Raw genomic sequence first — 27052 nt, 5'->3', positions numbered from 1 at the left:
GGACCGTGGAAACTGCATGTGAAGGATAAGGCTGGCAATATTGTTTGTTTTTGTTTTTTGGTCATTAAATCCCATAAAAAGACCAAATAACAGTCTGTTCCAAGGCTGTCTGTGAATATACACTACCTAATATTACTAAAAAAAAAAAAACAAACAAACAAAAAAAAACGACATAAATAAAAAAACTACACAATTTCCTATAAGAGCTGGGAACTGTAGTTTTTAGCAAACTACACAAACAGGAGTATCTTAGAAAGTACTTACATCACTAGGCCTGTTTATGTGGGATTGACTCAAAGTAAACTACAGGCCCATGCTCATTGTAAAGATGGAATTTATCCTGCAATTCATCAACATGGCTCATTTAAGTGTTTTTAATAGTTTTATAAAACCGTGGATCTCTATGGCAAAGAGGAAGAAGTCAGGCTTTGGCTACACAGACAATACTTGTTAGTAATGATGGTTGGTTTTCATCTTTTCATAGGATTTATTGACATAAGAAAATCTTGAATATTAACAGTTATTCTTAATATATTCTGCCATGGTTTAATGTCTATTGTGTGTGTGCTTTGAAAACATTAATAAGAGCTAGCAAATAAGAGCATTTTCTTGCTAGTTTAAATTTTTAAGAGCTTCGCACCACGTCTTAACATTTTTCTTAGCCTAAGCCTAAGCTTTCTAAAACTTTCACTATATTTAACTATATGGAAGCAGCTTTTGGAGCTACTAAATGTTGATGTGTAACCTCAAACATCTGTTTGTGCAGGCCTGTAACCCTGCTCTGTTTTTCCCCTCAGAATATTTGCCATGCTACATGGGAAGGCTCTGAACTCCACCCTGCTCTTTCTCCTCATCCCCATCATCTTTGTTTCTGCCCATGGTCGCTCCTACCCCAGTTTTTCCCGGAATGACACCGAATTCCAACACTTGGTGCTCCACCCCGACCCCTCTGTGGGGACGGTGTACGTGGGGGCCAGGGACCACCTCTTCCAGCTGGACGGATTGGATGGACTCCGGCTGGAACAAGAGGAGATGACCGGCCCCGTCAGCGACAGCAAAGACTGCCTTCCCCCGGTCAATGAACTCAACTGTCCCCAGGCCAGGAGAACCAGCAATCACAACAAATTACTGCTGGTTGATCCGAATGCGTTGGAGTTGATCACCTGTGGGAGCGTCCACCAGGGCACCTGCCAGAAACGCAGCCTGTCATCGATCAGAAAAGTCCTCTTCTCCACCGAGAGACCTGTGGATACGCAGTATGTTGCGGCCAATGATCCGACAGTGTCGACAGTGGGGCTGGTGGTGGGGCTGCGTGGCGGAAGGACGGTTATGTATGTGGGTAGGGGTTATACTGCCAGCCACCCACCCATCTCTACCCGCCACCTTTCATCAGAACCCATCTTTTCCTATGAGGAGACAGCTAAGCTGGCTGTAGCTGGGCGTCTGTCGGAATATGACCACCATTTTGTGACAGCGTTCACTCGGCGCACGTATGTATACTTCTTGTTTTACCGCCGTGACATCAAATCAGCATCGAGGGAGTACCGAACCTATGCCGCCCGAGTGTGTCTGGATGACACCTCCTACTATTCCTATGTGGAGGTTCCTCTTGTCTGCCGATCTCCAACCTCTCATTCAAGGACGTACAACCTGCTCCAGGCAGCCCAGGTACTTCTACACGTTTATATGTTTCTCCAAACTGTAATAACATATCAGCACTTGGAAATACTTATCATGAAGGAAGCAGCAACTCAAAATAGTTGAATTTCTTCAGCGTCAGAGAGCATGAATTTCAAGTCTTGCTTTTAGTTGTTCCTCTGAAAATGGCTGTGTTTAACTTCCCCAAGTTTTTCCCACGCCTTTGTTGCAACAGGTGGGACAAGGTGCAGTCCAGGAAGGCAAGGATCTGCTGGGAGTCTTCTCCACCCACATCAGCTCCACAAACAACAGTCCTTTGGATGCCTCGGCCCTGTGCGTTTACCCTCTGGATGAGCTTGACAGGCACATCGACTCTACCCGTGACCTCTGCTACACCCAGGATGGGCGGGTGGAGGGAAGAGGCGAGGTGGCCTACATAGAGTATGAGGTCAAGTCCAGCTGTGCCAACCTGCCCCTGGTAAGGATACAGACAATGTTTTTTTGTGTTCAAGCATCAACATCCACCTGATGTTGAAGTCGACCTTTTTCTTTGATGGAAGCAAAGCAAATATTAGGGGATTTTAAAACAAGTACTCTGTCAATAACATGCTCGTATGAGACTCTCGAATTACCGTTTCTCTCTGATCCCCTTAGGTGAGTTGCATGCTACAACTTCTGCTATGTGAGCATAGATAATTGCTTTCAAGTACACACATTAGGGCTATACATCATTAAGAATTATTTCCTGCTGTCTTCCTGTACCTCAAATATATTGACTCAGTTGACTTCAGTGTTCTCAGAAAGGCAAAACAGAGAGAAGGTACAACCCAGCAACAAAGGGATGGCTTCACTGTCAAGATTAAGCAGAGAAACAGGAAGAAGTCATGGCTATATAATGGATGGCTGGAAGTCTTGTAATGAGGCCCAGTGCTTATAGATGCCCCAGGAGTAGCTTTGCCCAGCTGCAGCCCTCCAGTGGAACCCCCCAACCCTGCTGCCCTCCAGCTGCTCAGGTCCCGCCAGCCCTCAGAACCATTTAATGGGATCGTTAGGGATCAATAAACCAAACTAACTCTGAATCAGCTGTGCTGCTACTTAATGAGCACTGACAAGGAAGGATTGGAGTTCTTTTGAAACCCACTGACATAAGATGACAAAGAATAAAGGGGGGTGGTGGGGGGGGGTTGAAATATGGGAATAGAAATACTGTAGCGAATAACAGGGAGGAAGTATGTAGAGAGAGAAGATGCTGAAAGAAAAACAGAGATGATTGAATGAAGAGAGCACAAGATAGATGTATTAGATCACAGCCCCCCCGCCCTTCTTATTTTTTTAATAAACAAACTCATAAGTAGACTAAAACAAGATGTCCCATTCTACTTCCTCTGTCAGAGCCAATTATCTGGAGTCAGAGCTCAAAGACTTACTGGAAAGCAGGATTTGGAGCGCTTGTTTTGCCAGACCAAAAGAGCGAGTTGGCTTATCTGAATGAGTCTGCTTTAACCTATGGTGCAATCCTCTTATGATGAATTAAGAAGATTCAGTGACTCTTAGGCAACAGTAGGAAAGAATAGAAGACAAGTGGAAGGACAAACCAGCTAACCAAACCTTCTGTTGTGGCCAAATTTCATAGAATACCCTGAAGGCGTATCCCTGTGGCTCTGACCACACCCCTAGTCCAATGGCGAGCCGGGCACCGCTGGAAGCTAAAACCGTGTGGCACACCTCAGCCGCCCGTCTCACTGCTGTAGCCGTCAGTGTCAGAGACGGACACAGCATCGCCTTCCTGGGAGACTCCAAAGGGACTCTACACAAGGTAGCTCATCCCATTTGCTGCCATGCCTACTTTTATTTTTGTGCCAGTTTCTGTACGCCCTCATGCCTGTCCTGGCATGAACCAGGTGCCAGGCAGGGAGACGCCCCGGACAAAGAGCTGTGTATCATGAGAATTTTAGACAATTACACAATATCTTATTATGGTAGTTTCCTAATGTCCCACTCACTGCAACCACACATGCAGTAGGGCTTACTTAATACTGTCATCCATGCAGCCCTGCCCTGTTCCCATCTTCTCTTTTTCAGTTCATCTATGAATCATTCCCCAGGAAAGCAAACACACCTCACACCACATAAACCTTTTTTTTGTCCAAGTCCATGCTCGTTCCCATATAACTCTGCATCACTGTGTGATTACAGCCAGGAAGATTCCAGTCATTCTGACATTCACCACGTTCCAACATACACAGACTTGCATACCAGCATGATCCCATGCTTAATACATTTGCTTTTTGTTCTGTGGACTGCAGCATGTGATTGTTGGAGACTTGAACTTGTTGCATTTTTGAACTAATGCTGGAAGTTTTTTGAAGGATTGGTGGAATGTGTTGCCCAGAATAGATTCGTGATCTGGGTCTCACCTTGTTTGTCAAGATCTGAGTGCTGCTTTTTAAGTATCAAATTTTAAGTATAAAATCGCAGCCTGTTACCATCTTTAGAGCGACATCTGCATAGATCTGATAGTTACATGTAGAGGCTGAGATAAGAGGGATGTAGACATAACTCTCCTGTGAGGTTATCATCTATTAGGTCTGTTTTGCTGTGTGTGTGTGTGCTTGATCTGTGTGTGTGAAAGAGAGAGAGTGCGACATTAGAGTCAGACACAGTACTTTTAGGTAGCAGATCAAAGCTGCTCCCCATGTAGCCATCTGAAGTTAGCTATTGTAACAGGATTATTGTATCACAGCAGGTCAAATTCCACAGTGTCCAGATACTCCACTGTGTGTGTGTGTGTGTGTGTGTGTGTGTGTGTGTGTGTGTGTGTGGGATGGTCAGTCTAACTGGGGACAAAATGAGCGTCCCCAACATGATCTCAGCACAGTTGCAGATCATCCACAGAGATGTCCTGTTGGAGTTTAAGGAACATTTTTTGGAAATATGCCTATTTACTTTCACGGTGATGAGAAGATTGATACCACAGTCGTATCATTCTGAGAAGGCGTCGTTTTCATCCTGCTGCTGGCATAAAGGCCGAACAACAAGTCCCCCCCTTTGTGTGTTTGTACCATTTATACAGAATACAGTGGAATAAAGGCGCCAACAATACTTAAAGGTAATCCAGTTATAAGTGTCTGTGTATCCATGGATACACTGCAAACATGAACTCTGGAGACATTTTGGCAAAATGTAAACCAATTTTGGCTAAAAACCAGGGCTCCAATGAGAAACCTGTACAGCACACTTGATGAGCTCTTGCTTTCCTTATGGCTTTAATTCTTTTTGATGTCATATTAGTTACCAAACAGGCCTCTATGATGATATTAACATATTTCATAGAAAAGACATTTTTGATTTACTCCGTTTTCACACCAAAGTCAAATTACACACTGAGGTGATTAAAAATACAAGTAGAAGGATGAGCAGCTCTTCATGCAGGAAACAAGCAGTATAGAGATTCACTTTAGATGACAGGAGAACCAGCAAGTTCACAGAGAACCAGCAGGCTACCCACATACGTGCTCCGGATCACTTTAATGGTAAAATCACCCCACCTCTCCTAGAGAAATAAACTGTGGGGGCTTTAATTTATGCTTCATTTTTATGTAAGCTTCTTCCCCCTGCTTTCAGCTTCATATTTAACACACAGATATGAGAGTGATATCATTTTTTATTCTAATTCCCTGCAGGAAAGAGAATACGTCTGTTTCTCAAAATGTTGAATTATTCCTTCGAGGGTATCATGAAATTCATGTAAATCACTTCGGTGTCTTAAAAACATCATCTACACTTCACTTCATCTACTGTAGTATGCAAGAGGGCATCTTTCCAGGATAAGTTCACACTTGTCATTCAGTTGAAGTTCAGTTTAGTTCAAGTTCAGCTGAAGTGAATTTGAAGCTTAATTTTTCCTTCCCCCATAGCTTAGCAAGAAAACATTGTCTAAGGAAACTTAAAAGTGGGAACTTTTATCAAAATGATTTGCCTACATCAGTTTGATGAATCCTCAATTTAACTTTAACTAAACATTTTCTACATAGAAAAAGGACTGTGGATTTTGTCCTCAATCTTTTATATAGCTTCATGAAACGATCACTTCAAGGCCAGTATGGACAGGAGGAATGATTATAGTGACAAGTAATGCTTTCAATGTTCATATGGACATGTAGGTGTTGTTTTAAGATAGACTTTAGAAAATGCAAGTATCCTAACTTCATATTCTGCACTAAATACACCTCACAAAAAAACAAACTGCAAATGCAAAATGTTTTGAAGTCACCGAGCATAACGGAGCAACTCCCCAATGCCATTATGTGTTGAGTGTATCCTCTTAATGGGACAACTGATTCTCCATGCTGTTCACTGTGATCAAGTGAGAGCTTTATGGAAAGAGGCATGAAAACCTCTGCTAATCTCATTAACATTAGGGTAACATGAGAGTTTGAAGGCCTGGGAATCACTTAAGCCAGAGGTGTCTTCCTGTGCTTCATATTAGATTTGACTGTGCGGTAATCACATTCATGGCCACTTCTGCTGCAATCCTGCACAAGCGTGATTTGATTTGCTTTTGATTTGTAAGCTGAAGAAGATATTCCTTTTGTATTATTTTCATTTTTGACAGCCCTTCATTTTAGTCCTGCAGCACATACCTTTTTTCTGAAAATGCTTGTCTACAGATATAAATGCATTGCTAGTAATATTTATTATAAATCATTTATACCACAAAGCCTGAATTGTCCTCTGTTTTCAGGTTTATCTTGACCAAGATGGCACAGTGGAGGTATATGCGAACACCACTATTCATCCCAACTCGCCCATTAACAGTGACCTTGTATTGGATCAGAATGGAGCACACATCTACATCATGACCAAAACTAGTGTAAGTCTACAAAGGATGCAGTTCCACAGTTTTGGACAGTTGTACAGATGTTGAACACAATGTGGAATCCAACTGTTTATATTTGCAAGTAAGCTTTTAGAGGTTTCATGTGTTTTACGTTAAAACTACTCAACAGATGTATTAACAGTCATAGCCATCTTGGTGAGCCTGTCCATCCAACTACCCCCCCAGATGTCTCCATACACGAGACTGAATATGGCTTGTCATTCATTGTCACACAATGTTGTCTGTCAGAGTTTTTCAGGCTTTGATACTTCCTCAAGCTGCGTCTCTCTCACTGAAAAAGAGGATAAAAGAATAAGAGGCAAAGAGCATAAAAGAAAACAGAGAGGCCAGCTGGCTGTCAAGGTCAAAGGTCACTAACCCCACTGTGATGGGTACAACAGTAAGCAGGAGGTGTAAGGTCAGACATAACAATGGTATTGATCGGAGAAAGTGGCCTCCATTGTGTTGGCACACTCCCTATAGAGTGTCTCTGTGTGGGTAGTTGTAGAAGCTGATAAATGGATGTGGGAAACCACACACTGAATTGCTTGTGTCACTTCTAAACCACTGAACATCTTAATCCAAATCTGGACCTGCAGCCTAAGCTTATCTAATTTAACATTTATATGTAAAACAAATGACATTAAGCTACTGGCAGTGTGTTATGAGCAGGCTGAAGTTTATCTTGGAGTCAGAAATTTTATTATATGTATATATATGTATGTATATGTATGTATATATGTATATATGTGTGTGTGTGTGTGTGTGTGTGTGTGTGTGTGTAGCTAAATAATACTGACTGAAATCACATATGAACAGTCAAAAGGTAACAAGACACAATCACACTCATTACAAACTGAAAAAAAAATGCAGTGTCAAATTAGTATATAGCTTTGGGGAAAAAAGCCAGCACGTGGAGCTTGAGTTAGGATTTATTTTTGTCAAATCTTTCACACATAATTATCAAGCTAACCGTGAAGCTGAACTGTCTCAGCTAGCATGAACATATCTAGCCTGCTAAATAGCTGTGACCTAGCTAGTAACATTATGGCTAATTTGAAAGAGGAAGGTTGGCATTATAAGCTAGCTTAGCTAATATTAACTCACTAACATGATAGACTGTAGACATTACATTAGTTGCAACAGCACTAAGTTGCAGTTAGTTAAACTAATATCCTGAAAGAGGCAAGAGGTAAAAGAGGTAATGTAAATGGGTAATTTGGAGTTTAACACCATTTGTAACCTAGCTGAAAAAGTACATTGTTAAATCTGAGCCTTCGACAAGCTAACCATAGGTTAGCTAATGAGAGAGATATGTGGAGGCAAGTATGGTAAAGTTTAATTTGGAAGTTTATTTTTTATAGTCGGCTCCAAAATGAACCTGCAGTTAAATTAAAACCTACTCAGCTTAATGTAAAAAAAAAAAAAAAAAAAAACAATAAAAAAAAATTGAATTACTTGTCTGTAGCTATTCAGCTAAGCTAGTTAGCACATTGATTAGCACTTATTACTGGTAATTTGAAACTGGTATGCCATTTATAAGGTTCTTGCAAACCATAAAAACAAAAAAAGTACCGTAAGCGTGACATGAAATGTGGAGGAAAGTCTCAAACAATCAAGTGCTCTTCAGGATTTATTAATGAAGCAATAATCATTCAGCCCACTCAGTCAGTGTGTAAGTCTGTAACATTGTGGTTGGCAATCATAGAAATCCAAAGCACTGTGATGTAAAGGTCTTTCATAAGGTCTCAGTGAAAGACTCAGATTTCTTTCAATTGCTTATGACAAGATTATAGAATGAAACACTGACTAAGTGAGCTGAGCAGTCATGTTAAAATTTAACCAGTGGGTTTGAAAAATGAAAAATATATTATTGAGATTGCAGCATCCCTTTCTTGATTTATTATTTTAATAAACATTTAAGTGAACCAGTGCTTTATTAGATTTAGTAGTCTATTACACAGTTAAGATCAGAAAGGTGAACAAAGACGATCATGAGTAGTACCTGGTGCCTCGGAATACTGACCCTCACTTACGTGTCATTTCCAGGTAGAGAAGCGCCCCGTGGCAGAATGTGGAGATCACCTGGACTGCCAGTCCTGTCTGTCTGCCAAAGATCCCTACTGTGGCTGGTGTGTCTTGGAGGGAAGGTGTGTCACTGTGCATATGTTTAAAAAAAAATAAATAAATAAATAATGATGGGGCTACTGTGAATGCTCTCATGCATCCACTCTGCCACTTTCTCGGCCCTTATCTCTCTTACATCACTGTGATGTTTCAGGTGTGGCCAGCGCCAGGAGTGCCAGCGAGGGTCTCTGCAGGGCCAGTGGTTGTGGAGTTTCAACCAGACACAGCAGTGCCTCAGTATTCAGCACCTCAGCCTCTACAACATCAGCCGTGGAGAGAAAACTGATGTAATGTTGGGGAGGGAGTGGGAAACGCATGCAATTCCTGTTGCCTCTTATAGTCTGTCCTCAGTTCATGTATCTTACACATTTTAGTTTTACTTCTACAAAGACTTTTTACCTGTTTTATCCTTTTGGTGCAGTAGGGCAGAATTAAAGTATTTCCGTTTCAATCTTTTTCTTATTTTTCTCCCACAGATCACAGTGTCAGTAGAGGGCCTCCCCAGTCTAGGAGAAGGAGAGTTCTACTCTTGCTTCTTCCAGGACACAGAAACTCCTGCCTCGCTCACTAACGATGGTGTAACGTGCTCCACACCTGATGCCAGCAGTCTTCCCCCTATTGGCCATGGAGATGGTGAGTATCTTTATATTTGGTCAGCAAATATAACAAATGGGTCAACTTTCCCCAATACATACAAAACATATGAAAGTTGGGTGCAGCAAAAAACATACTGTATATTAAATCTGTATTGCAAGTCAAAAGTTAGAAATTTACAAAAATGCCAATGCAGCATTGTAACGTCTGTGAAGCTGGTCAGATATGACTGATTGATACTGATAATACTAATTTGTTTGATTGCAGAATTTGTGATGGTGACCCTGTCGCTGCGTTTCATAAATGTGACGGTGGCAGAGACAGAATTCACCTTCTACAACTGCAGCTTGGTTCAGGAGCTATCTGGACGCAGGCCGTAAGTCCAGGCACACACATCACATCGCTCAGCACTGCAAATACATTTTATTTCTAAGTGAGAGTGGTTAGATATTTCATTCATAACTAGGGCAGGGCATTGTTGTTTTGACAAAATCAGGATTGCTAAATGTGTGTTAAATGGGTTTTGATTTAAATACAGTAATGCAAGTAAAGTTATTCCTTTCTGCTATAGAGCAGCCTGTATGAATTTCAAGTGCATAGTACTGTTTTACGAGCAAGATCACAGGAGGTGCATGTGAAAGCAACAGCTAAGTATAGATATTGAAGTTTTAGATGTATGTGTGAACGTTGTAGGAGATGTTGCAAGGACTTTCAAACATTTTTACCTTCACTAATTTTTATGATGATATGTTTTGTCATTCTACCTGTACTACTGCTGCGTTTTTTCCAAGGTGCCAAGGGTGTGTTAGCAGTCGCTGGGGGTGTAACTGGTGCATCCATCAACATGTCTGCACACACAAACCCACCTGCAGTCAAGGAGTCACTATCTACAACCAAAACGTGAGTCCAACTTAAGTGTGAAGAGGAAGGATTTTGATTGTATTTAGATATGTAGTTTAAATGCAGATAGAGTTCAGGGTTGTATATATTGTATTAAAGAGAAAATTACTGTGCATTGTAACTTAAAAGCATTGGATTTGTTTGGTTAAGCATTGATCACACGGCACTGTGCACCATGGTGTACATATTAGTCTGTGCATGTGCTGTCTGCTTGCAGTGTTTGGTGTGGTGTTCTGTTTGTTTTCTGTTTGCCTTTTTAATCAGTTTTATTTTACCATGAATCTTTTTGTTAATGTCATTCATAAGTTGCTTCTTAATGTATTTGCATACCCTTTTGTTTTATCCTAATATTGTCTCCTCCCCTGCCCTTTTTCTTGTCCTTTTCTTTTCCCTGCTTGCTCACTTGTACTACTCCATCATCAAGTTCAAACCGCCAACACCCACCATCCCACTACCCACCAGAAACCTGACCCCTTTACCCCCCACTGTCCGGGCTGCTACAACAGCAACAACAACAACAACAACAACAACAGCAACAACAACAACCACAACCACATCAACAACAACAACACAGTTACCACCCACAGAAATGCCTTCCCCAACCACAGCAGCTGCCCCTTTAACTCCCACTACAGTGACACCTCCCACCACCCCTCCTGCTGAATCTACAGCACCCTTTACCCTGCCCACAACTTCCTCCTTTATCAGGACCCAGGCCACTACCATCCACACCGATGCCACCACCGTAGATGGGTCCTTTACTGATGTGGAGGGAACAACAGAGGGAAATGGTGCCACTACAAGAGGTTTTTCAGAGGATGAGGACACTGATACTTTAAATATCACTGATGAAACTCTTCGCACTACATTACCCAGCAGTACTAGTGGCCAGGTAGACTCTGACCTCAGATTTTTAGAGCTGTCTGGTGAAACGGTGGGCTCGTCCTCTGATGTAAGTTCAACTTCCTCCAGCGAAGTGTCCCTTTTAGTAGACCTTTCTATCAGTGACAGTAAGGACTCTGAAGAGGCTGACTCGCCTCCATGGTTGAGTGAGTGGGAGAAAACAGAGGGAGAGACTGAGCTGGACTCTGCAACAGGTTCATCTGTTGAAGGTGCCAGCGTAAACTCAGTCATCTACACACAATCACCTCAAACAGTTGCTGACCTCAACTCTGAATCTGCGGCAAACTACCAATCAGATTCTTCGACTGACTCTTTTCTCCTGGTGAGTGCAGAAGCCACGTGTGGAGCTACTTGTAGAAATGTTGGTCCAGTCACCATTAGAAACTGATTTATTTTCTCCCTTAAAGTTAGATGAGAAGTTTGATACCACACTCATCTCAGTGTCTGTTAAATATGAGGCTACAGTTAACAGGCAGGTAGTTTAGCTTAGCATAAAAGACTGGAAGCAGGAGGAGAAACAGTTAGCCTGGTCTGTGCAGAGGTAACAAATTGCACCTCCTGACACCTCTGAAGCTCAATAATTAACCCATTATATTTTCGTTGGAGGGCCAAGCTAGCTGTTTCCCTGCTTCCAGTCTTTATGCTAAGCTATGCTGTAGCATCATATTTAGGAAACTGAGGCGAGTAGGGTATCAATCTTCTCGTCTAACTTAAAACAAAAAATTGTGCAGCTGCATTTCCTAAAAATTTTAAACTTCTTTAGAAATACCATATAATACTATATTATATAATTAATACAGAACGATTAGAGTTATAACCTGGAGTCAGTGTACAGTATAATTACATAGCCCACAATCTAATTCTGAAAATGTAGAATACTGAATACTTCTAATAAGTTCTTCTGTCAACAAAAGAATGACTGACACAAAATCATTGTAATTTCTGCTGTGAGGATGGAACTGAGAAATTCAAGGCGTTCACCTGACAGATTTTATTGACTTGTCCACCCTAACCATATCATTCCTGTTCACCTCATTCAGTGCTAGCTGTAGATGATAGTGTTGCACACACCCAGAACATACACCTCGTCCTACAAGCTAAGGGGATAGCTAAGCTGCTATCCCTTCTTGTGATATGTTTGTGTGTCTTGTAGTTTGTTTTTGTTGCCTAGTTTTTGGCTTTTTTTGATGTTTCCCATTTTCTTTGCAGTTCTTTGTTTTCATAGAGAAAATTGATCAAAGATGATTCTAGTTGGATTATTTCCTGTACACTGTGCGATCAACAGTATGTGGATCATCTGAGTCTGTTAGATTTATGTGAGGACAGGCAAATCTAGGTTTGGTAGAAGGGAGGAGGCCGTCTGCCCCTAAACCTGGTACCAACGGTAATGTTTTGGTTTAGAAAAGTGATTATCTGAGGCTGACATTCATGGTTCCCTCAGTTCCAGTCAAAGGAAATAAAAACAGTTCAGTGAAATCCTTTGATACTTTATCATAAAATGGTTATTTACAAATTTGTTAAGATCATGACGTGAGTACTTGCGTGACCTGCACAGATCTGAGTCTGTTCAAACAGCTTTTGTATGAACAGGAACATGAGCCAGGCTTAGTAGCGTAACAGCAGTACATAACTCCAATTCCACTTGTGTCCATGGTTATTACATGAGACGTTCACAGAGCAGGTGTGCACATAGTGTTGGCCATTTAGAATAGAATGAATCCAGATGTAGGTCTTTAAAGTGTGGCTGCATTTTCCTTTCCTATGTAGAGATGTCTTATTATAATGGTTCGTAATGTATCATCAGGAATGTCCATGTGTGGAGAAAGTTCGGGATTCCTCTATCCTCCCTGTCAATGTGGAAAGGAAAATCACGCTGGTGGGACAACATCTGAACCTGTTTCAGGTAATGTAACCATCCATAGGGTTAACAGACCCTTACTGACTAAATTAAAATTGCATTCATATCCATTTTGTACGTTAGAGTCAAAGGGTGTCTTTACCAGCAGTGAGTATGAGATAAGGTTTAGAAACATATGCAAGTGATTTTCCTGGGTTGTGGGTACAGAGTAAATACTAAAGACCACAGGGATTTCTGTTTAGCCTAAATATGAATTGCAGCTTTTGCAGTGACAGTGTGGTCTTGTGGCAGTGTAAATAATCAGTCTGTCCCACCTGTATCCCATCTGACAAAGGTCAAAATGTATTTTTTGTAATGTGTATGTGTGGTTGTGTTTGTTAAGGATGAGAATTTGGGCTACGAGTGTGTGCTGGACATTGAGAACCAGTCAGTGGTAGTGGATGCCTCTGTGAAGCCGGATGCCACACAGCCATCAATCTTCTTTATCACCTGCCAACCGCACCAGGTCAGAAAATGAATGTAGTCATTTAGCTTAATATGATTTAAGTCTTCAAGTCTGAAAATAATGACAAGGATGCAGCATTTATTAATTTACAATAAAATGCATTTTCTTCAAGAAACAAAGTTTCTTTCTAAGTTGTGTGTCCAGAATTTCAGCAACATTGTTCTCTGATTTTCAGAGGATAATTTAAATTTCTTTAGATCCTGTCTGTTTCTTCTTCATCACTGTGGCTACTAGTCACGTGCAAAATACCCAGATCCTCTTCCATTTATGAAACCATCTGGAAATGTAAAATTCATTACTCCTACTGTGTCAGCAAATGTACCATTTTCATGAGTTGTGATTGTGCAACAGCAACACAAAGATACACTTTCACAAACTGCTGAAGGTAAAGAGCTGATTGGATTGTCCATCTCAGTCTTGTGATTGCGTTCATAATGACTGTCAATCAACAACAAGACAGGTCACAACCAATCCCATTTTACACCAATGAACCAGTGGCAGGCTGGATTCACAAAAATCAGTAAACTGTTGTCTTTTGATGATGTGTGTTTGTGTTTGCATGAGTGTGTTTCATTAGCTGTCATGCCCAGATAATTTGACACATACATTAACTGCTTTACACATGGCTGTGCATAACATCAGCTTATATATTATATCACATGTTATGCTCATGGTGTTTGTCTGATTTTCAGTATGCATACTCTGTGCTGATGGAGGAATACCAAGCCTTGATCAACGTGAGGAGAAAAAACAACTTCCTCATCGACAGTGCTGACGATCTATATGGTGGGGTTTTTTTTTTCTTGTGTCTGTGTATGTGAGAGACTACATGCATGTGTTAACACACAGCAGTGGGTACAAATTGTATATATATTTGACATAAAAGTAATGTAGTATCCCTACAAACTGGCCTCTCTCTCTCTTCTTTCAGTGACTCTGTTCAATTGTTCGGTGGGACGGTCAGACTGCAGTCGATGTCGCACTGCCGACCCCAAGTATGGCTGTGTTTGGTGTGGTGGCGCTGCCAGCTCTCGCTGTGTGTATCGGGACTCCTGCACCGATGAGATCAAACATACCTGCCCTGCACCTGTGATTCACTTTGTAAGAAATTCTTACCGTCTTTTTAACAGTTTTGTTTTTGCTTTTGCGAGAGACAGTAGGAGAAACACATGATGATTTTAGTTCTGTGTGTGTATTTGTGCTGTAAATAGTCACTGTCGAAGGACAGTTGAGATGATGCGAATGTTCATATTGTTTTCAACGTTTTGTTTGATTTTGAAAACCTTGCTCTTGTTCATTTGGAGTAATTTCAGTTTTTATTGTGGTGATGGAAAAAATACTCTGCTTGGAATAATAATTTCAAGCAGAGTCTGATTTGTTTTTTTTTTTTTTTATTACCAAAAAGGCCCAACTCATGAAATAAAAATAGTTGAAACTACATTTATACCTTCTCCCTCGGAAAAGTGAGTCTATGAATACGCAAATAATATCCCTTGCAAAGCATTTAACATGTAGCATTGACTCCACGTCGCTGTTCCACTTCTTTCCTTTTCATTCAAAATAAAGCTCAAGTTAGAGCATGATGAAAAAGCTAGACAGGCAGAACCTCGGCCTCAGTTTGTTTCACACAAGTCAATGTGTTTATTTTGTATTATTTTTCTGTTGACTTTGTTTTCATTAATTCTGCCTCTTATATCATTTTGTGTATTTTTTTTTTTTTTTGGGGGGGGGGGGGAGAGCGATGAGCGATGATGGGGATTGAGAGGAGAGACATTTGAACTGTTTCACTAAATTGACTGGTGTATACATATGTAATAATGTCATTAAGTTTATCATTTTTATCAACTTCATCAAATGTTTTTATGTAAAACTTTTATCTGTAATGAATAACTTAAGCTGTAAAATAAATGTCTTGGAGTAAAACATACGATATTTCCCTCTGAAGAGGCAAATAAATGAGGGAATTTTTGCACTATGCCACTGTCCAACCATGAACCCAGCCTTATCAATCATATTGACCATGACAGTATCATTACCTTCCTGCTGAACACCCATCTTCACATCACATTATCTGAGGTATTATGTGAGCTTGGTGCTGTCTGACTGGTTGCATGTGAGCTGTGATCTTGTAAATGCAGTAACTCAAGAACAGCGCATGATATACATTTCATACTTTGGGTCCTCTTGTGTTTCAGCTGGACCCAGTATCCGGTCCTGTAGAGGGAGGGACGGTAGTGACTATTTCGGGCTCTAACCTCGGCCAGAGAGCGGAAGACATCCAGAACTCAGTGACAGTCGCTGGGGTCCCCTGCAGCGTCATCCACAGCAGATATGAAGTCTCCTCAAGGCAAGGCATCACAAAACCTGAACATAGACTGCTTGTGAAAACTTTTCGACTTTTTTTTTTTTTTTTTTTTTTTTTTAAACTTTAATAATCTCACATCTTTATCTTGTAGGATAGTGTGTGAGACCACAAGCAGCGGTGGAGAGAAGAGCGGCCAGGCCTCGGTGAAAGTGAGGGGAGGAGGTCTCGGACTGTCGGCTCAGATCTTCAGCTTCCAGGTAAGCGCAGTCAGTGTGTTTATGCACACTCACAAAACTAGGTTACTCAGAAAAATCAGATTACTCCGGAAATTGGACATTGCCTTTACATGCACTGTAATAACCTGGTTACTTCTAAATCTGTTTATATTTGCAGTAGGTCAATAATCAGATTTCTCTTCTACCCCTGACCTTATTTTGGGAGAACATAGTTGCATATTTTAACTGCAGTAGTGATTCAATACACTTCTTCCTAATTATTCATTTATTTATTTGTCTGATTTAAAGACCCCCTCTCATAGAAATCAAGTTTTTAACCCTGTTAACGTGTCCATATGGTGTTTTTTTTATATCATGGATGAAAATAGCAGTTAACGCCAAAACCGTGGCACAAGGTGTGATCCAGAATTTCTAATGAGGAAATAAGCGTAGATATGCTTCCAGCCAATTTTCACTTTTTAACAAAATATTAATCTTAGTGGAGTATTTTTACATAGTTGAAAACATGTCTGTAGGGGAGCTTTAAAACACAGTTACTCATATTTTCTGTCTCAAAGAGAAATCTATCAGGGGAAATCAGGTTTCTCTAATTCCCAACCACAAATATGAAAACAGGGTTCCTTGTGCACATGGTGGTTAATCCGGTTACTGCAGAAAGCCTACTGCAACCTGTTAGTGACATACGTGTAGATGCGCTGATTATCTCCAAAAATGACTGAAACACCCTGTCAGCATGCCTGCCGTGGCCCTGCAGGAGTTTATAACTACACAGAAGCAATTAAACAAGTATTTGAAAACAAAGACATCTCCAGGGCATTTTTACACCCAGTTCACAGGAAGCAGTTGTTTTGATTTCTGGCACATTTTCTCCTGAGTTTGCTTCAGTCGTGTACTGTGTGTGAGAACACAGTTAATCACTCTTGGGTGTGGACCAAAACAGACAGACCAAGACCTTGCTAAGAAGGGAGTCCCTTGGTATTTTTAAAAACTAATCCTAAAATGCTTCATTAGGAGAATGTGATACAAATGTGATTTGTCAGCAGTCAAATACAACTTCAGGAGTTATCAAGAATGAATGAATGGTTTTAACAGTCCAGAAATGCAAATGTTTAATGTTCACGTTTGTTTATCAAAGAAGAAAAATGCTTTTCTTAATAAGGCTTCGTTTTAGTTTGCGCTGTGTGAAATGTAAGTGGACCACTGCAACTTGTCTCCTTCATTACATTAGAGTAAAAGATCTGTAGGTTTGACAACAGCCTTAATTAATTGGTCCAAGTGACAAGCAGATTAATTGTTATACTAGCTGGCTGTGAGGCAATCCTCTAGTGTTTCCCAGAATGCCCTTGTGTCTTATTTATCTTGCCAATAAATCACCCGCTCAGTATCAGGTTATTGATTATACTTTTTCTTCTCTCTCTCTCTTTCATCTTTGCATCTCATCCTCTGTTTCTCTTCTTCTTCTTGTCTCTCCATCATCAGGATCCTGTTCTGAGCAGCATATTCCCCCAAAGGGGACCCAAGGCCGGGGGCTCATCTCTGACCATCAGAGGTCAGAGACTGAGGACTGGACATCCGAGTGAAGTCAGCGTCCTTATTGGAGGAATTCCGTGTATGGTGTAAGTGCCTCTAACTAACAATGAACTTCCTAAGCTGATGATGCATTCAACTGTTTGTGGGAGAGAATGACCATAAACTGTGTGAAAATGTAAATTGTCTTTGTCTTAGGCTGAAGATTCAGGAGGATCAGATCAGCTGTCTGACCAAGGGCAGCAACAGAACAGGAGAACATGGCATCACTGTGCGGTTTGGTGGGGCAGAGCGCCACCTGCAGGGTTTGGTGTATCATTACACCCCCAACCCCAACATCACAACAGCTGCTCCATCCAAAAGCTTTCTCAGGTGTGTGGAGGGGATGGTCCCTGTGCAATGAGGTTGGGAGGTCAGGTATAGGCGGGGTGGTTTCCACAGACCACGCAGTCGGTGGTTTTTATGTATAAGATACATGTAAGACTATTTCTTTAGTGGTTCTAATGACAACATAACTGTTGACATTATGTTCTGTGGATGTGGAGTTTGAGAGACTAATGATGACAAACTGAGTCGAACTATTGAAATGGCCAGCAACCATTTTTTATGATATTTTATTAATTAATTGGTAATTTGGGTGACGCCTTTAACAACAACCCAAATATACAGGCCTATACCCAAATACACTGACGGTGGCAGATTATTTATTTATTTACTTATTTTTTGACTTCACTACTATCTGTAGTTACTTACACTTACACGATTAAACACTGCATATTATTATTACTGCATAATAATTATTTACTTAATAATAATTATTATTATTTATAATGTCATTGTTGTATGGAATTGAACTGAAAGTGCCCTGTATAATCAGAATATCGTGATTCTGCAGAGGAAACTATCTTTGGACTGCTGAAAATAAAAATGTAGCAACAGCTTTGACGATACTTGACTCATCCTGACGTCACTTAGTTCCCAGTGACTTTACCGTATAAACATGGAACCTGTTTGCTGTGCAGAAAAGCAGGTTAATTAAGCTCTGAAAGGTCACAGTGTCATATCAGAAGATTTTAATAATGAATGAAGCTAGTGATATCAAAAACATACTGGTATATATCCACTATGTCCTTTGTAAGCTGCATATCAACAATTGAATTGAATAAATGTATTGAATAATTGTATAATAGTAGGAGAGTAGTGTTTTTTCAGTCTTTAACTTAACATCACACTTTCTATCACTCCCCTGCAGTGGAGGCAGAATCATCAGAGTGTCTGGTCAGAATCTGGATGTGGTCCAAGAGCCAAAAATGAGGGTCACCCTCAGTCCTCCTGACACTCTCCCTCCCAGGAGGAGAAGGACCGTCAATAGGAGTAAGGAGGGGAGGCTGAACAGAGGGCAGGATCACCAGGGCCCACTGAAGAGATGGAGGAGGATTGTCCCAGAAGCAGACTGCCCTGAGGGGGCTCTCTGTCACGTCAAACAGGTGTGGATGTATAATCACACAGAGAGATAAATGTACTCCTCATCTTATGACGTGTGTTTTTATCAATTCACTGTTCCTGTATTCTCTTTTACAGTATGAGTCTCGCTGCACAGTGAACAGCTCCTCCCTCATCTTGTGTCCGACCCCGGAAGTGGGTCCAGAGGCCAGGAGAGCTCAGGTCAAAGTTCATTTCCTGCTGGACAGCCTCCATTTTGACTTCAGCACCGTGGGGAATGAAGCCTTCAGCTACGAGTCCAACCCGAAGCTGTACCCACTGAACCAGAATGACCCCAGCAAACCGTACCACCACAAACCTGGCAGCATCATCTCTGTTGAGGTGGGTGCCAATACCCATATATATCTGTGGCTTAGATGTAACTTTCTTCTTTTTACTCCAAACTGTGTGTAAAAAAATTGTCTCAGTGTGTGAGCTGGTCTCCAGGCTGAAGGGCAGCTATGAAAAAACACAGTTGCACCGTCAGTGTTGCAATTATCAACACTTTCCGAAACACATAAGAAGTAGTGGAGATGATCTCAGATCAGTTATTAGGTCCCAAGTCATGCCCACAGGTACCACCACAAGACCCGCCTGTGTCAAGTCAAGACCAACAAGTATCAAGACCAAAATGTCCTAAGTAAGTCTCAACAAGACCAGCAAGCCCAGTTCAAACAAGTCTTTGTGTGCATTTGTCAAATTTGATGCCATTTAATATTTTTAAATAGAATAGAAGATAAAGTTCATATACTATATTTACAGAAATATTTTAAATGTAGTATTTTTTCTCTCAACCAAGTTTTACTACTTTAAAAAGCTAATGAAAAGAAGAATATCCTGCATGCTGCTCTTGCTCAGCATCATCCTAACCTTTTGGTCTGTCTAGACCTTAGTCAGAGGTATTTTAATCAGATCTTACAACCATGATGTTAAAGGCAATGCTCCACCCATCTTGTGGGCCCCTCTGTCTGTTATGTTATCTAATTACAAATTATTTACAGAAATTACAACCTATTGAATGAAAACATTGGATTTTGCAGCTTTCATAAGACATTCAAAGTATGTATATGAACTATTGGTATCTTGAGTGTGCCATAGATAGAGCTATACAGTCCCTAAATTTCATGCATTACATGCCATTGGATTTCATCATTCAGTGCGTTAGGGTATAATGTTTGCAAATTGACTATTAAGAATTTCACGTGTGCTGCTATTGGGTAATCTCTATCATCTTGACAAGATTAATTGTCACACACCTGGGCACACAAGATGGGGAAAGCATTATCGATTTAAGATCATGGAAGGTCCAGAGAGATAGAAATGTTAGGATGATCAATAAATTGTGGTGCTGACTACAAGAGCAGTGTGCAGGATATTCTTCTTTTCAAGACTGAAGTGACACTTTCCAACGCACCTGCACCTGAGAAATTCGGATGTGCGAAAACATAATAATCAGCTGTGCTTTGGTTTAGTCCTCCAGTGTCTAGGACTGGGCTTCATCTAGGAGGTGTGAAGCCAATCCCAGCTGACACTGGGCGAGACGGAGTACAGCCTGGACAGGTTTCCAGTCCATCACAAGACTGACATACAGAGACAAACAACCAGTCACACCTACAGTCTCCAATGAACCTAAACCTGTGTGTCTTGTTCTAAGCTCCTTGTTTTGTTCTTGATCTTGTTGATCAACTTAAAATATTGATACAATATAAATGAAAGTTTGATGAGATATTCTAACTCATCACTATAACTTATGAGACACTTTTAATGTTGCTAAATTCCACAAACATATTGGCCACTCACAATACTAGAGTGATGTCACAGAGTGATGCTCCTCTTACCTGAAAATTGATCTTTGGCTTAGTGCCCACACCAGTTTGCAGCGCAAACGCTGGGCAGATAACACTAGCCGCAGTTGGGCCTTTGGCAAGTAACTTAGCCAATGACATTAAATAGCTACAGTTAATAAGAAGTTTGTCATGTAATCAGGTGAAAGATAAAACTGGAAATCTGCTCATCTGAATGTTGAGAGTGTTGTACACTGTGGTGAAACAGAAGTTTTAATATTTGGGCTTGAGGATAACGTCAGGTGAAGCCTTCAGAGTTTCATTGTGGACTCCTGCAGGACCTCCACCTCTGAGTCATTCTGTATCTTCCTCTTCTAGGGAGAGAACCTGGACCTAGCCATCTACAAGCACGAGGTGGAGGCTCGGATTGGACAGGGGGTGTGTTCGGTAAAGACCCTGACCCACAACCACTTGTACTGTGAACCACCAGCCCAGCAGCCCTCAGTGGCAGCCAGCAAGAAGCAGGATGGCCTGGACAGTCTGCCTGAGTTCACGGTGAGTGCATGGTAGAGAAATTCAAATTCAGTCGCACGTTTACATTCATTACCCTTCTGCAGCCTGGGCACCTGGTAAGAATAAGGATTTAGAACTGTTTTCACAACTGTTTTTTGATTATCTTGTTTTAAACTATTTAATTTAAACTTGTTCAACTGGGTCTTGATGGTAACACCAGTACTTTTTGTCTCTGTGCTTTCCAGGTGAGAATGGGGAACCTGAACTTCTCCCTGGGCAGAGTGCAGTACGACAGCCAGCCCCAGTCCACATTTCCGCTGGAGGCCCAGGTGGGAGTCGGGGTCGGAGCCTCCATAGTGGCTCTCATTGTGCTTATCATAGTGCTCATATACAGGTAAACACTTCTCAGTTATTTCACTTTTCACTCTTGCGTGTTACCATTTTAGCCTTAGCAGGTTGTAATTTTCAGTAGGTTACATAGCTGAAAATGTGATTTTCACTCATAAAAAAGCAATTTTTTCTATTCTTATTAACACAGTCGTTTCTAAACCTAATGTTGTCTATTATTGTTGTTTGTCAGGAGAAAGAGCAAACAAGCCATGAGGGACTACAAGAAGGTTCAGATTCAGCTAGAGAACCTGGAGACCAGTGTGAGAGACCGCTGTAAGAAGGAGTTCACAGGTACAATCCAAACTGTCTGTTATTAACCTGTAGAAAATAACATCATCTCCCTCAGTGTCCCAAAATCAGGAGAAAAATACTGAAACTGAGGCTTGTCAATTTACCACCTTCATCCCCTCCCCTTCCCTCAGACCTGATGACAGAGATGATGGACATGTCCAGTGACTTGGTGGGTTCAGGGATTCCATTCCTGGATTACCGGGCATATGCCGAGCGCATTTTCTTCCCAGGCCACCAGGAGTCGCCACTGAGGCGAGATCTGGATGTTCCCGAGAGTCGGAGGCAGACTGTGGAGCAAGGCTTGGTTCAGCTGTCCAACCTGCTCAACAGTAAACTCTTTCTCACCAAGGTCAGCCGATAGAGCTGTGTTTAAGTAAATAAAGGGTTTTTGCAAGTTATATGTGGGTTTGTGAAGATTTTTCAGAGCAGGACTTTTCTCAATAACTTACTGTTAAAGGTAGACAAGGCTGTTTTTTTCTCATAGCTTCTTATTCCTGTTGTTTCTCCAGTTTATTCACACTCTGGAGGTCCAGCGGACATTTTCCCCCCGGGATCGGGCTTATGTGGCCTCTCTGCTGACTGTAGCTCTGCATGGTAAACTCGAGTACTTCACAGACATCCTGAAGACGTTGCTTAACGATCTAGTGGAACAGTACGTGGCCAAGAACCCCAAACTGATGCTCAGGAGGTAAGGAAGAGAATCATTTTTTTTCAGCTTATCATTATATCCTCAGTAATGCAATTCAGTGTATTTAACTAGTGTTGAAGAATAATACATGTTATCTCAAGGCACAATTACTCGTAACTTTCACCAGAGCTGTTTCAGACTCTAAATCCTAACTGAACATCTTCAAACAAAACATTTCCTATGCAAATAATCATAACTGGTTTGCAATAGTTTTTTGAGGATTTTAGAAATAGAGGGGTCGGATATAGGTCTGTAGTTGCATCAAGAGTAGGCTTTTTAAGCAGAGATTTAATTACTGCTGGTTGATAAAGATAAATTGATTTGCTTTCATATGTAAGTGTTAATTAAAGGTAATGCAGCCTTGAACAGCTTTGTTGGCCTAGAAGACAAGTTGTTGTTTAGATGAAGAAACTGTTGAAGTCCTATAGAAAGATCCATAGGAGAGAAGCCTAAATATAAATCAGATTCTAAGGATGCTGTACAGGACAATACCATACAATACAAAATTTGATACAATACATCTGTGCCAGTTGTGGGAAAGAGGTGGTGATAGTTACAATTTTATTTGTAAAGAAGTTCATAAAGTCATTACTACTGAGAGTTAAAGGAATTGACGGTTCAATAGACCTATGACTGTCTGCCTGCCTGGCTGTGGCTGCGGTGCTGAACAGAAACCTGGGGTTGTTCTCATTTAATTTTATTAATAATGAAGGTGGTTCTGGCATTACAGCGGGCTTTTTATATTACACTTATTACACTACTTTCCAGGCATGGCAAAATACTTTTAGATTAGTGGAACACTACACACTTCTTTACACACATTTGTGAATTGTACCACCTTTTTCTTCAGCAGAGCAACATTGTCAGGTGCCGCACACAATGAGGATATAGCACTTTCAACAAGATCAACTTGTGTAGGAGTAAAGTTGACACTGGAATAAATAACAATGGAATTCTCTCCTTAAATTTGGTTCCTGCCTTACCTAAGTCGTGGGTAAGAGGCTTTTCTCATCCATCCATTATTTGTTCTTTTGCTTTTTTCAGAACTGAGTCCGTGGTCGAGAAGCTCCTGACAAACTGGATGTCCATTTGTCTGTTTACCTTTCTGAGGGTATGTACATCTGGACACAGGAGACCCATCACTGCTATAGTTAACAGTTTGTATATCTGTGTTAATATGTGTTGTGTCACAGCCTGGCTCTTACAGCCATGTCAAGGAGGGAGGTGCACCATGTTAAAGGTCAACAAAAATGTATTCAACAGAAATCAATGAAAATATATTTCTTAACAGATAATCTTAAATCATTGAGTGTGGCTGTCTGTTATGTCAGTATGAAGTGCATGATGTGTGAGTGGAAAGCGTGGATGTGTGGGAGTGTTGTAGGGTGCATAAAATAAACAAAGAGTAACTGAAACAGCCGAAGCTTGTCACATCACCACTGGGGAAGTCTACAAAGAGAGTGGGAGAGAGAGAGAGAGTGAGTGAGTGACAGGAGGTTGCTTCTATAGGCTGTTGAACACCGGAAAGCACTGATAACAAAAATGAATAGGACACTGCCACACAAACAGCCAGGGTCGCCACAGTTGTTTTATTGTTCTCAAATATTAATATTTGATACTAAACAAATAGCACATCTGTTAAGTTATAAACACTCCACATTTACAACACATGTCACAAAAACTCTCCAGTGAAGCCAACACACATGACTTTCGGCTCATCTCTATGGTGTTCTCCATTCTCAGAGCTCTCAGTCCTGTCTTCTCAGAGGTTAACAGAGAGCCAGGACACTCATCTAAAGTCTCAAATGAGATGTTGTTGTGTTAGGACACTGTTGACCGTCCATCTTTCTGCCTGACCAGGAATCAGCAGGAGAGTCGTTCTACATGCTGTTTAGAGCAATAAAGCACCAGGTGGACAAAGGACCTGTTGATGCTGTGACGGGAAAAGCCAAGTACACACTCAACGACAACCGGCTGCTCCGAGAGGACGTGGAGTACCGCACACTGGTTAGAGCGCACACATGTTAACAGTCATTTTTGGGGCGATAAGTCTGTGCCTACCATTTTGGTTGTTATGTACTGATCAATAGTTATGACCATACAATCAAGGAAATCCATGGTGTGTATTACTAAAAAAACAAACATTTCTCCAAGTTTTTATGTTCTTTTCCATATTTTTGAAGAAATAAGTTTGTGTAGTTGGTACCTTGTTTTGGTTCTGTTAATGCTACCTGTAACAGCTCTTTTTTTATTCCAAACAAACTGGAAATGTAAAACATATCACTAACTTTGTGCCAGACCACAAAAATAACAAAAAACTGAATCATTATTGTGTTACGTAAAGAACTGAAAAAGAATGCAAATGTCATACTACTTTATGAATCACTTTTTCAAATTTTACTTCAAATTTGAATGCTGACATTAAGCCGACAAAGTGTACTCAAACCATTTTGGACAACTGCACACAGCTGGACACTCAAACACTATCCCACAGGCTGAAATTGTGTATGACCGTGCAGTACATTTCTATCACTTCTTTACATCTGTCCAGACACTAAATGTCGTGATGCCAGCTGCACCAGCCAGTGGAGGCACCACTACCCAGACGGTGCCTGCCAAAGTCCTGGACTGTGACACCATCACCCAAGTGAAGGAGAAACTTCTGGAGCAAACATGGAAGGGAACTTCCTTTTCCCAGAGGCCACACATTGACTCACTGCATCTTGGTGAGTCCAGTTTATTTTTCAACATCTGTATCTGACTGTAGTGATAAGTGAGGAGGAGGTCAGATGGAGCAGTTCATCACATCAACTTGTGGGCAGGTCTTCATTTTGAATGTGAATATTCAAGCATAGCAAATTTTGCAGTGGAAGCTATTGAGGGAGCACATTAAACTTTTATTCTGCACAAATCCTGTTTTAGACCTGCAGGGGAAAAATACAAGGCCTTTTCATGAATTAATAAAAGAGATCAAAAGTTAAATATCCTGATTATTTCCTCTAGGATTTGGAGCAACACATGTTATATATGGCTGTGTTGTAGCAGAACTAAACATTCATTTGCTTGATGTTACATAAACACGTTTCCCTCCAGAGTGGCGTGCAGGTGTTGCAGGTCACCTAATCCTATCAGATGAGGACCTGACATCAGTGGTACAAGGCTCGTGGAAACGCCTTAATACACTGCAACACTACAAGGTCAGTGCAAGACACACAAACACAAACATACACATACATACTTCATCCATGCATGTGCAGGATAAAGCTGTTGGAAGTGTGTGATGTGAGTCAAGACTCATAGTACATATGTGTTTAAGAGAGTTGTGATACAACTATGTAATGCAGGTCCCTGATGGAGCAACAGTCGCCCTTGTCCCCAGGAATGCCAAACATCACCTCCATGACAGCCATGATTACATGCCTGGTGAAAGTAAGTCTTGTACACTTTTTTATGGATTGTACACTCACTCGTGTTATTTGGATAGACACAGATATGAAGAACTTCAAGTCGCCATGGTGTCATGACAGTCCATGGTAAACAAAGAGGCTAAAAGCAGAGAAGTGTTCCCTAAATAGTTTTTAGTGAAATAGTGAGGCTCATCCTCAATAACTTTTTATCGGTTTTCAGCAGATTGGTAGAGCAGTGCAGGATGAAGCTTGACTAATGTTGCACAGGTGTCATTTTACCTCATGAGCTGATATTGAAGCGTTTTGCACAACTTAACAGTAATTTGAGGAGATGAAGTTAGGGATCGTCTTAAATGTGCATTCAAATTAGCCAATAGAGCTTTTCTGTTGGGACCTTTTCTAATTTTTTGTCAGACACTTAAGGCCCTTATTTACATCCATCTGAGTCTCCTGTCATTATATACTCAACCACCAGTTTTTAAAGAAAAATCATGCAAGATGGTCCAGTGCAATTCTGACTTTTTTCCCTCTTTCTTTAGGTAAGATTCAAATACAAATCAACCTTTATTATTTGATTCGGGTACAGGGTTAAAATATTGTTTATATATTGTGACAAGCTAAGGTTATTCACATACGTAGCAGTGCAGATGCTTTTCTGTGTGTATAAGCAGCTGTATCCAGGTATAATTAATGCAGGAGATAATGTTGATCAGTGCAGATCTTCATGCAGTCATGCGCTGTTCAGAGAACAGCTGAATGACCAGAGGAGGTCACTGTTTGACTGTTTGTACATACATTATGTAAAGTTACACCGGACAGGATGTGAAGCTGAGAGTCAGTGAGAAAAGCGGCTGTAAAACGGCACAAAAATAAGCATCAAGTTTGGATGTAACTGTATTCTTTGTATCTTTTCAAGGTCTGATTATCATAATGATTACAAAACTGAGAACTTGGCTGAACAAACAACCTTAGTTTACCGCCATTTCAAAAAAACCCACTTTTCTCAGCTTGCAGCCATACTCAAC

General features: G+C 40.9%; 1 protein-coding gene across 2 annotated transcripts in view; it reads left to right on the top strand.

Annotated features, from left to right (window-relative positions):
• Positions 1–27052, top strand: part of plxnb1a (plexin b1a) — a 69388-nt gene that overhangs the window by 33333 nt on the left and 9003 nt on the right. For both annotated transcript variants that reach the window (XM_071475533.1, XM_071475532.1), the window contains 30 exons: positions 798–1668; positions 1874–2116; positions 3272–3454; positions 6383–6511; positions 8567–8667; positions 8799–8931; positions 9121–9277; positions 9506–9614; positions 10030–10138; positions 10563–11363; positions 12846–12944; positions 13282–13404; positions 14097–14190; positions 14336–14505; positions 15600–15751; positions 15861–15966; positions 17425–17561; positions 17671–17844; positions 18725–18959; positions 19054–19296; positions 21117–21293; positions 21497–21645; positions 21832–21932; positions 22064–22281; positions 22442–22620; positions 23665–23731; positions 24481–24627; positions 25172–25346; positions 25714–25817; positions 25965–26049. In XM_071475533.1, coding sequence (XP_071331634.1) covers positions 808–1668; positions 1874–2116; positions 3272–3454; positions 6383–6511; positions 8567–8667; positions 8799–8931; positions 9121–9277; positions 9506–9614; positions 10030–10138; positions 10563–11363; positions 12846–12944; positions 13282–13404; positions 14097–14190; positions 14336–14505; positions 15600–15751; positions 15861–15966; positions 17425–17561; positions 17671–17844; positions 18725–18959; positions 19054–19296; positions 21117–21293; positions 21497–21645; positions 21832–21932; positions 22064–22281; positions 22442–22620; positions 23665–23731; positions 24481–24627; positions 25172–25346; positions 25714–25817; positions 25965–26049 — 5761 coding nt within the window. In that variant the 5' untranslated portion in view covers positions 798–807. The remainder of the gene's footprint in view (positions 1–797; positions 1669–1873; positions 2117–3271; positions 3455–6382; positions 6512–8566; positions 8668–8798; positions 8932–9120; positions 9278–9505; positions 9615–10029; positions 10139–10562; positions 11364–12845; positions 12945–13281; positions 13405–14096; positions 14191–14335; positions 14506–15599; positions 15752–15860; positions 15967–17424; positions 17562–17670; positions 17845–18724; positions 18960–19053; positions 19297–21116; positions 21294–21496; positions 21646–21831; positions 21933–22063; positions 22282–22441; positions 22621–23664; positions 23732–24480; positions 24628–25171; positions 25347–25713; positions 25818–25964; positions 26050–27052) is intronic.

This window comes from Trachinotus anak, unplaced genomic scaffold (genome assembly GCF_046630095.1).
Source record: "Trachinotus anak isolate AG129_WGS33_773 ecotype Australia unplaced genomic scaffold, CSIRO_AGI_Tana_v1 ptg000004l, whole genome shotgun sequence".
Classification (NCBI taxonomy): domain Eukaryota; kingdom Metazoa; phylum Chordata; class Actinopteri; order Carangiformes; family Carangidae; genus Trachinotus; species Trachinotus anak.
Note: the sequence above shows the minus strand (reverse complement) of the source record. Positions and strands in the feature narration are given on the sequence as shown.